The 11543-nt window shown below is 48.5% G+C and overlaps 1 protein-coding gene across 4 annotated transcripts in view; it reads right to left on the bottom strand.

Moving 5' to 3' along the window:
* coro2aa (coronin 2Aa) overlaps positions 1–11543 on the bottom strand; it is a 29805-nt gene that overhangs the window by 3630 nt on the left and 14632 nt on the right. For 3 of the 4 annotated variants that reach the window (XM_018735966.2, XM_018735965.2, XM_018735968.2), the window contains exons 2-10: positions 8667–8867; positions 5487–5603; positions 5164–5313; positions 4040–4219; positions 2446–2562; positions 1473–1577; positions 1196–1292; positions 911–1023; positions 695–785 (exon numbers count right to left, since the gene is read on the bottom strand). In XM_018735966.2, coding sequence (XP_018591482.1) covers positions 695–785; positions 911–1023; positions 1196–1292; positions 1473–1577; positions 2446–2562; positions 4040–4219; positions 5164–5313; positions 5487–5603; positions 8667–8867 — 1171 coding nt within the window. Of the gene's footprint in view, positions 1–694; positions 786–910; positions 1024–1195; positions 1293–1472; positions 1578–2445; positions 2563–4039; positions 4220–5163; positions 5314–5486; positions 5604–8666; positions 8868–9658; positions 9688–11543 lie in introns of those variants that run through there. The other variant, XM_018735967.2, reaches the window with a different exon arrangement.

The raw sequence follows: 11543 nt of genomic DNA on the forward strand, positions 1-11543 counted from the left end.
ATAAAGTCCCGTGTTGCCTTAACATTAATTTTCCGCAGTTATTCCTAATTCTTCGCTCAGCTCATCTCAACAGGATGGGACCCGAGAAGCACGGAAATGCCAGTTTACCAGGAATTACCTGAACACAGAGTAAGTCTTACTGTATGCACCGTCTCATACGAATGAACGTGAAATTTAGGATCAACGGACAATATTAAACGTACAGTTCATGCTCTCATGATAAAATTGTCTGGAATTTAACAAATTTTAATTAAAAAATATTTTTAATTACAATTCTATGCCTGTTAATCTGAATTAAAGGTATGTTTTAGTAAATTGTGTTTTATTTCACCTAATGTCCTGGTAGTGTGGAGAAAAATTAGATGATATTTTTAAAAAATTCTATAATAATTAATCAATATATTATAAATAGATAATTAAAAATTAGTTTAATATAATGGTGAAGAATACACTTCTTTCCAGTTTTAGCTTAGCAAAAAAAGTTATACTGATGTTATGTATTGAAGGCTGTAGGCTTTAAAATTATAATATATATTTTTTGGGTTTCATCTTACTGATTTACCAACCCCTTTCTCCCAGTTACTTTATTTCTTTTTAAATTCCGGAATATACATTTAAAAAATAGTGTTATGCACTGGATTGTTTGGACAGTGTAAAGGGTCCCATTGCACATCTCTGGAGGAAGGGCTCTGACCTTTATCCATCCCAGACAGCCACTCTTCTGCCATCAAGGCAGGTTCACAGCCCGCAGTCATGGGGTAGATGTCCTCCTGGTAGGACTCTGACTGCAGGTGTGAGACAAACAGAAAAGCAAACAAACAGAAGTGTGATTCACAGTTGCGAGTGACCACCGGCGATGCAGGAACGGTGCTGGAGCGGAGCCCCGGACTGGTGCGAGGACGCTACCCACCCTGCGGGGCACGATCATGGCGAGGGGCTCGATGAGGCTCTTGATTGTCACCAGTCTGTAGAACCGGAACACCTCGCAGGAGCTCACATCCAAGCCTCTCTTTGGCATGATCCCTGACGGGGGGGAGGGGTCCGCGTCAAGGGAGATGCATGTGCACGCGCACGCGCGCACGCACACACACAAAAAAAACACTGCCAGTGCAGGTTGTTCACGACAAGATGGGGAGAGAGAGAAAGAGTGAGGGGGGGATAAGAAGGGTAGGTGACCACATTGCAGCGCGCTCACCCATCCCTTTCTGGGGCAGCAGGGAGCGGTACTCGGTGAGGAACTGGATGTAGGGCTTCTCCGAGCTGATCTCGTAGTACCTGATGTTCCCGTCGCCCTGGAATCAAACAGACGGCCCCCTGCAATCACGCCACCATCACGGCTCTGCTCCGACACCTTAACCGCACACGGCTCCGGCGCTCCCTCTCGCCGAGCGCAAGCCTTCATCACGCAAGGATGCTTCCGACCCACATACTGACTTCGGCTCAGCTGCTAAGGGATGCGAGAATGAAAATACCTTCCCGGCGATGTAGAGCATATGGGTGTCAGGGTCGTAGAAAGGGAAGAGCACCCCGGAGGAGCCATCCAGGTCCTCCTCCAACAAAGGCACAGAGAGGTCCTCCTGAAAGACACACACACACACACACACACACACACACACACACACACACACACACACACACGTTGCAGAGAATCAGCTGAACAAAGTAATTCTGCGGGGGAAAAAAATGCCCTAGATCGGGTTTTTTTTTCTTTTTTTTTTTCTTTTCTTTTTAAATTTTTTAAACCTTTCTTATTCCACTGACCCCTTTGGCAGTGTGCTGAAGCCTTTGGGCCCCTTCTCAGAATAATGTATTTCAATGCATGGAATAAAATACATAGGATTACAATAGAAACCAGTTATACTGAAACAGAGTTATCAGAATATTAATATTGCCTACATTCATAACTTAAGGATGCTACAATTTAGACGTTAGGGAAAATAAAGATGCGTGTTTTTCCCCCCCATCCAAGTTCACAGACCCCAAGTTAAGATCCCCTCACACCCTTCATAAATCAGATTTACATTCATTCAACAGACGCCTTTCCCAATAGTGACACGCACTGATTGCCATGCAGCGTTTAAAATACACCTTTATTCAATGGGACTCAAAATGTTAGATATGCTGCACTGAATTCCCTAGAGTCATTCAGTGTAACACACACACACACTGCGGGAAAAACACGAACACTCCCCATAGACTGAGCTGGGATCGAACCCGCATCCGAACACATTGAGGCTACGCGCTGTGCCGCCGTGCATGCAATAACCTTCACAGTATACTGCTGTGTTTGTACTCTTCTAAGCACTGCCGTGTTGTTTTTATTCTGAAACTTCTTGTGCCAAAAGAAGAGTAAAACCAGCACAATGAGGGAGCAGCGCACGGATGGGGCCCCACACCACCGCCACTAGAGGGCGGTACAAGCTGAGTGGGCAGGGTTTCCCCTACCTGATCCCAGAGGGCAATCTGCCTCTGGTTCCAGCGAGAATTTCCAGTGGAGAGGAGCATCTTCAGGTTTCCCAGAAATAACACTTTGTTGGCTTTATGCAACTTGCTGTTGGCCACCTGAAATAAAGCAAGGAGAGAAAAAAAAGGAAAAAAAAAAAAAACACTTGAATGCTCTGGCTGAGGCATCCGAAATTTAAGATATTTACATTTACTTATCAGACACTTTTCTCCAAAGCAGCTTCCAATGAATTGTATGTAGTGTTATGAGCCCACACACCTTATTCACCACGGTGACTTACACTACTTACACTGGGTCACTCATCCATACATTAATGGAACACAATTCTCTCTGTCACTCACACACCATGGGTGAACCTGAACAGCAGGTCTTTGGAGTGTGGGAGGAAACCAGAGCACACAGAGGAAACCCACCCAGACACAGAGAACATGCAAACTCCACACACACTGAGTGGGGATCAAACCCATGTTCTCTCACACCTCCCAGGCGCTATGAGACAGCAGTGCTACTCACTGTGCCACCACAAACATTCAAAGATTTTTAAATATTTATCATTACTAAAATAGATAAATAAAAATCGACAAGGAGAAGTTGCTTGTTGCATAAACTAATTAATAAACACACATGGAAATCAGTACAAAGCGGATGCCGGTGCTCGAAGCTGATGTGTGCAGAGAGAAACGGTGCACAGGTGTTCCATGTTGACCCCAGGTGTCAGTTTTGGATGTGTGGTGTTGAAGGGGCCCAAAGCAAAAGGACACTGACCCATCCCTGTAGCCTGCACTGCCAACAGTGGGGCCAACTCACAAAGCTAAGCGACTTGCAATGGCTTACCCTTTTATACCACTGGGTAATTTTTACTGTGTCAATTCAGGGTAAACACCTTCATCAAGAGTACTACAGCAGGAGGTGGGATTTGAACCTGAGTCCCATGAGTTTAAAGAAAGCAGCTCTAACCACTACGCCACCTGCTGTCCACACAATAGTGGTTCTGTTGTGAAAGGAAACTCTCTTTTTTGATGATGGTTCATGGATGATGCCAGGAAACTTTAGTCTATAAATCCAACCAAGAGCTGGTGTGCATCAAGGCTCCCAAAAGGGTCCAATTCAAATTGAAGAGGAACCACAACACATGTGCTAGGGTGGACACACTGAGTTTTGGGGAAAAAAAAAAAATGTTATAGCCCTTCCAAGCACAAAACTCTGCTCCCCCCCCCCCCCCCCATCACCTTGCTCAGGTTTTAACATTTTAGACTAAGTACCTTGCTCAAGAGAACCACAGCAGTAGGTGGGATTCAAACCTATTTCCTCCCAGTGCAAGGTGGCAGCTCTAACTACCACGCCACCTGCTGTCTCAACCAGCTGCCGCTCCAAAAGGAGCACATCAAACTCAAGTTTCCAGCCAAAAAAGCAGGAACTCTATTATTCCTTAGCACTGGAGCCAAAATCCAGACTAATGCGTTAACCTATTTTTAAAAATTAAAATAACCACATAAAATATTTTATATCATAAACAATAAAAAAAAAAAAAAAACCTGGAGGTGGCAAGAATGACTCGTACAGACGCACACAGACCTGCAGGAGCGTCCCGGTACGGGGGTCAATGACCCGGATCTTCTTGTCCTTGCAGGAAGTGGCCATGAGGCTGCCGTCCGTGTTGAAGGACATAGAAAGCACCACGTCCGTGTGGAGGCTGATGGTCTTCACCGGGTTCTTGATCACCTGCTCCGGGGAGTCCAGGTTCCACACCATCACCTGCACGTTGGGGTGGGATAGAGAGTCGAGCAGGAAGCAAGAGCTGCAGGTGCTTAACTAGCGCTGTGTGTCAGTCACACACCCAGGTGAGCCCAAGACTCCCTGGGGCCGACGCGCCGCTGCAAGAGAATCCGAGGAAGCGGGACGCATGTGTGGAACAAGACGGGTCTTGCGCCGCCAACGGAGCGCGTCCTCAGCGGGAAAACGGAAAAAAGCCGCTCGCTCGGAGGCTGTATCCACACACCCGTGCCAGTTTCCGCAGATCTCCGCTCACCCCACACACAACATTCACCTTTTCCACACCAAGAGAGCTCAGTCTGCTCCAAAGTTACACGAGGACACAGGTGAACATACATCTCCCTGATTTTCTAGAAGGTTCCTACTGCTGTATCAGAGCTCTTTCTCACTTTTTTAACCATCCCCATTGCCCCACATATCAGTATTTAGTTGAAAGTTCCCCACACGCCAGCAGGAGCATTTGCGCCTCTCTACCTCTGTTCTCAGACTTGGCTCAGTGGAATGACCTCCCTCTTTCCCCCAGAGCTGCTGAACCTTCAAGCAGCATCTCAAAACAAAGCTCATCACTCATCTGTCCAAGAAACTTGAAATCGAGCCATCGCCGAAGATCATCTTCGTTTGTCACATTACTTAGTTTTACAGGAAGACGGTCATGCAAGTTGGATTCAAACTATCTGAACTTCGACATTCATCTCTCTCCATCGAAGCATCTCATCTGCTGTGACATGCACTTTCGTTCAAACTGGTTACATGCCATTTTGGAGAAAACTGTTTGATGAATGAAGTGCAAAGGTAAACCCCCACCCCCCCAACTCCTCCACATACCCATGATGGCGTTAAGTCCTGTTTTTGTCGCCTAAATGCTACCAGCACTAGATGCGATCTTGCGGAACACAGAACGGCCCATTTGCGAAGCCGCTCCTCACCTTGTAGTCGTAGCCCGTGCTGAAGAGCACGTTGTTGGCTGTCGGATGCCACTCGATCAGCCCCGCGCGCCGGGAGTGACCCTGCAGCTCCTTCCGTGGAACCGTGATGTTCTTCAGCACACCGTGCTTAGGAATGTCCCAGATTTTCACCTGTTCACCAAGAGCAACAACACAGGAGCCGCATGACTGACGGTGAAAGGAATTAGAAGGAATGCATGATCACGTGTCACTCCGAACTGGCAGAATTAATAATGATAAATAATAAATAATTAACCAATTACTCAGATGATGATATTAATTATTAACAATATCTCTGGACGGACCGTGGTGTCCTCAGAGCAGGAGGCTATACAGTAGTCGTTGAAAGGGTTCCACTTCACGTCCATCACGTTGCCCCGGTGTCCGGACACCTTGGGGTGGTGGGGGTCCACCTTCCCCGTCTGATGAGAGATACAGAAAGACGGTTGGGGGTTAGGAGCGAGAGCCCACCTCCCCAGGTCTTACTCCACCAGAACCCTTCATCATTCCGCTCAGTCAATTCGTGCGCCCAGTCAGCGGCTGAGGTGAGGAGCTGAAGTTCGATAAAACCCGGAGCGTCTAGTCGCCGCGAAGGCAGGTTTGCTCCCGGATGCCCGTGCGTCCTGGAACGCGAGTGGGGGGGGGGGGGATGTGGAGGATTTGAGCACGGGGACCCTGGACCCCCAAGGGACCCTGTTCACCGTACCGCATGTAGGCGTTTCCTTACCTTGGAGCCTCAAACGCAACCGAAAGAAACGGGACATTCTTCACGTCGCAAGACCGAACGCACACACACAGTGTTGCGACACCATTTCCCTCAGCGAGCCAACGCACTTTTCCGGAAAGTCCTTACGCGTGCGGCAGACGGGCCAAAAAAGGAACCGCAGACGCGAAGTCGCAGTAATCCGCTTCCCTGGCAGTAAAACGGACAAAAGCCAAATTTGCCCACCAGCATCGGTGCACGGTATTTAATTCAAGGTTATGTACGTGTCCAGCAGGTGGCGTAGTGGTTAGAACTACCGACTTTGGGCTCAAAGGACTCCTGTTCGAATCCCCCCTCCCGCTGTACCCTTGATCACGGCACTTACCCTCAACTGGTGCGGTAAAAATTACCCAGCTGTAGAAAGGGGCGAATCAGTGCAAGTCGCTTACGGGGAAAGCGTGCGATACATGTAACTACCGTCATAGTCTAAGATACATCCATACGTTATGAGAATTTGACTTTAGGAGGAGTTCGGTACCCTGTGTCACGAGGCATTTCTTTGTGTTTACGAGGCTCGAATTTGGATGCCGGGTCCCGCTCTCCGGTGGGTCTGCGGTTTGAGTCCCGCTTGGGTGCGTCCCCTCCCCCTCTAGCCTTATGCCTTGTGTTGCCGGGTTAGGCTCGGTTCCCCGCGACCCTGTATGGGACAAGCGGTTCGGCCAATGTGTCTGTGTGTGCCAATTTAGATTTTGCGCAGTGCTTGACAGCAGAGCAGCATGAGACATTTATTCATTGAGCAAACACTTTTCCCCCCCCCCAAGCGATTTACAGTAACTAGTAGTCATCCAACACCTTTACCCAAGATGACTTACAGTGTTAGATATACTACAGTAAACTCCCTACAGTCACTCATCATCCATAAAGCAGAACAGTAACACACACACACACACACACACACACACACACACACACACACACGGTAGGCAATCTAGAGTCACAAATCCCCCCGAAAGCCATGTCTTTGGACTGTGGGAGAAAATTGGGGCACCCAGGGGAAACGCACACTGTGTGCGCATCGCGAAACTGCTACGGATGAGCTGAAGAAGCGCAGGCAGAGAGCCGTACACAGTTACGCATCCATCGGTTCGGGAAACTACCTTGTTATGTTTGGTTAGGAACTAATTTTAATAGCGATATTTTGGCACAAATGGGTGTTAGTCTCAAGGCTTTGGAGCTCTTAAAAAAAAAAAAATAAATAATTACTGCTGATATTTAATTATGTCTTTGAGTTATGAGAACTCGCTTTACAAGGGCTTCTCCGGGAACACACCTTTATAACGTTGGGGAATACTACATTTACTACACAGCCTACCAAGTGGCTATTCCACCGCTACGAGATGAGCTGGATATCGACGAAGGGAACGTCGCAAGTCAGAACAGGACCCAGAGAGCATACCAGGTGAAAGCTCAGCTGGGGACGGAAAGAGCAAGTCCGCACTTGGGCTGGAGCTCCTCACCTGCCAACACCTACTGTACCTGGTGGGGCGCAGGATCTTGGCTCGAACGGGACACTTGGCTTCCCAACGAACTCTGCCGATTATCTCGTACATGCAAACCTCATAATCGAATCTTACGTTTAAAATAAAGGAGGTCGGTGCAAACGTGCGTTTACCACATTTACCACATCGCAGCCGGACGATGTCAGGGGTTTCGTGTCGATCGCACAGGTCGTGAGAGCTGGATGGGGAAACTGCATTGGGCAACGTGATCCTACCCGCATGCCCCTCGGTGTGTGGGAGCAATGACTCCATCGCTTGTACAGAAGAGAAGGTTCGAACCGGCACGGGTACGGCCGACATCAGCGACGCTTCATGACATCGCTGCTGCGAGGAACACCGGGGGGAGGGGTGTGCTGACACGGCAGGATGATGTCAACCCAGAGAGCCTGTCTCCGTAAGCACAGGTGTGTGTGTGTGTGTGTGTGTGTGTGTGTGTGTGTGTGTGTGTGTGTGTGTGTGCACGCGCTGGTGCAGCCCTGGGCGCCACCGCATGAGCAACCACAGCTTATCTACGAAAGAGCAGCCGCTTTATTAGACTGCGGGCAGAGTCAGGCGTGTTTTATGCGTCCGAGAACAATGGCACGGTTATTCCAGATGCACGCTCGCAGTCACGCGGACAAAACCGAGGTTTCGGGTCCGAGATTTAGAAGAGCGGAATCATTCCACTGAGCGTCTGTTTGGCTTGAGCGCACCGGGGTAACCTGATGGGACAGTTGGGGGGGGGGGGGGCTTCTTTTGATGAATCTCGGCAAGCCTGAAAGAAATTAAGGCACATAAATTGCGCCGACGTGAGGGTGAAGAGGTCCTGAGCTGGCGGTTTGCTGGAAGCCAAGTCGAAAGGTGCGATCGTTTCACGTAAGACACACTCCCGACGGCTCAAGGGTCTGAAAGATTAACGGCGTGGAAAATATTTGCGATGGAGGACGACTCCTTCGGCAATGATGTATATTTCTGTGGGGTTAAGAATGCGGTTAGAAATTCCTCGAGACAAAAAAAAAAACAGGAGCCAAACGCCCCGCAGGGGGCCAATCGGAAGCAGGGTCATAGGTCAAACGCCGGTCGCTGTCACAGCGCTGCTTCGGGCCGCTTCCTCCTGACTCGATGGGGTAAAACTGCAATGTGTGCCACTGTCAGGACATGGGAAGCACTTCAGTCCAGCGTGAGGAAACCCGAGCTTCCCCTTCCACCATCACCCTCGAACCCGGACTCGGACGTCGGCTCACGTGGTTAATGGAGATGACGAGGAAGGCTCCGCCCCCGGCGCATTCTGTGATGACGGCGATGAAGCGCGGGTTGACGGCACAGAAGTGGTTGTCATGGACGCTTCTGGTGATGGGCACGCCGTCGTAGCAGTTCTCCTTGGTGGCGGCCTTGCCAAACACGTGCCGGAACTTGGAGCTGCGGTACTGGGGACGCCATGTCATCTGGAAGACAGGACGGGACACGTGAAGTGTTGGCGTAGGACAACCTCATCGAAGGAGGACCTCAGAGTGACATGAATCCGATCCTTTTGGGCATCTCAAACATTTTCATGGCAGTGTGGTCTTTAACAATTATTAGCATTAATAAGAATAAATACAACAGACAGGATCACAAATGACGGCACGGTGACGCAGCAAGTAGCGCTGCTGTCTCACAGCACCTGGGTGGAGCAAGAGGACATGGGTTCGATTTCCGCTCAGCCTGTGTGGAGTTTGCATGTTCTACCCGTGTCTGCGTGGGTTTCCTCCGGGTGCTCTGGTTTCCTCCCACACTCCAAAGACACTCTCTTGAGGTTCACCCATAGTGTGTGAGTGAGAGTGTGTTCCACTGATGTATGGAAGAGTGAGCCAGTGTAAGTAGTGTATGTAGCAGTGTAAGTCTTCAGGTGCTCTGGTTTCCTCCCACACTCCAAAGAGATGCTGTTCAGGTTCACCCATAGTGTGTGTGTGTGCTCCACTGATGTATGGATGAGTGACCTAGTGTAAGTAGTGTATCTAGCAGTGTAAGTCACCTTGATGAATAAGGTGTGTGGGCTGATGACACTACACAGAGTTCATTGGAAGTCACTTTGAACAAAAGCGTCTGCTAAATATATAAATGTAGATACAAACCTTCTCCACAAACTCCAGCAAATAAGATACTGAACCTCCTACATACACACCCTTGTGCTTCCTATAAGTCATCCTTTACAGAGCCTTCAACGCTTGTGACAGCGCCAACTAGGCCATCTCACCTGGACCGGCAGGAGTTCGGTTGCTATGGTGCTCCGAGACCTTAGAGCACATCTTTCTATCTCATTCCATTTTATTTACTACCTGCAAATGATGCAAAGTGAGCATTAATAATGCTGAGCACCTTCACCTGGCAGTAATGCTAATAAAGCTGGGACAGGTAACAGAGACTTAAGGTGGACTGGAGCTTTACCGCTGTAGAAAGGAGGAGTCCAGGCTATATTGTTAGCAGCACACTGATGGACCACCTTTAGAGAAAATTACATCACCTATGTTTATCCCCCCCGCAGGATGGCAGCTAGATACATGTTTAGCATGAGTAGGAAAGTGACATCACCTCGACACTAACAAAATAACACGCATCGCTAGCACTGCGGAACCAGTGCTTCATGAAAGCCGACTTGGTAAGAAATGGCCCAGAGGCTTGAACAGAAGCAGAAGGTCATCACATTTAGCTTCTAAAATCCTTGTCGTTTAGCGTTACGTACCCGTATCAGGTTCTACCCTGGAGCGCAGGGTTTGAAGATTATGCCATATTCACCCTGACATTTCACAATGTTCTCATCCAGCTGATACACCTGGAGAAGCTATTGTGAGTTCCAGCCTGAAGGTAAACCACAGTCGAAAGAGGACTGAATTTCGACTAAACGAGTGCAAGTTTTCAGTCTTGGTTATGGATCGATCATATTGCGCTATTAGTTGCCCTCTTCCTCCTTGTGGCCAGTCAAACCATAACCCTCCACCGCTGACTACTTTGTGGTCCCATTCACAAGGGCTCCAAAACCGAAAGTCCACAGCTTCTCAGGTTTGGCCCCAACGCGATGGAAGGAGCTCCCTCCATCCCTCAGAGCTGCTGAATCCTTTTTAGCATTCAACACAATCTCTTTCAGAGCCACTACTCCCCCGACCTCCAAACTGCCCCATCGCCGTGCGTCTGTAAGCATGCGTGCAAATAAGTATGGAAGCATACTTTCTGCCACATATATATGTAAATATACATATGCAGAAAGCAGTTATGTATCGTACAGGTGAATTTAACACTGACTTAAAATTTGAACAAATTTGGACTGAGAGCTTGAGTTATTTCAGGTGATTCCATTTCCACAGTTTGTGTGCGCATGCACACACACACACACACACACACACACACACGCAAGTTGAAACTGAGCCAGTAATTCCTGCAGCTGGGAACCAACGCCCAGGTAAAACCCTCCACAAAGCATGGACTGTGTGTGTGGACCTTTGCCCTGCCTCTTCCACCAGGGGCACCTCTTTGCCTTCAAAGTCTTAATTTTAAAGATGATACCCGGCAGTTCTCTCTCATTTGGAGTTTTCATATTCTGGTTCTCACTTCTGGCTCAACTGGGAGGACTGAAGAAACTGGCTCTTCAAGAGAAACTGAACGGACCTTCAGCTGTGTCGGCGCTTTTCATCGGCCCTTTTATTAAAAACACACCGTTTCACAAAGCTGGACATATATATATATATATATATATTTTTTTTTTTTACTAATGTGATCGAGGTAAAGGAGGCGAGAACAGGCTTCTTCCGATTTTATTACCCAAAATAAATCCACATCTCCAGCAGCCCCATCCAAAGTTTCCATTCCTTCCAACAAGCTGCTCATCAGAAAACATTTCCACGTTAAAAATGTCAAGAATGCTTGCTGACGACACACGAACGAATTCTAAGAATGCATTCTACTACTAAATCTAAACCACAGAAATTCTCTGTTCTGCGAATATAAGAGACACAGAGGACAGATGCTGCCGTTTTACGTCGTCTCTCGAACCGCCCGGCTTTCCGCTCTCCGTGCCGATTTACCGAAAGCTAAGTGGACTCTGTGCCGTGAAAACACTGCCATCACGCCCAACTCGCTGTGCCCAG

Source organism: Scleropages formosus, chromosome 16, assembly GCF_900964775.1.
Source record: "Scleropages formosus chromosome 16, fSclFor1.1, whole genome shotgun sequence".
Lineage (NCBI taxonomy): Eukaryota > Metazoa > Chordata > Actinopteri > Osteoglossiformes > Osteoglossidae > Scleropages > Scleropages formosus.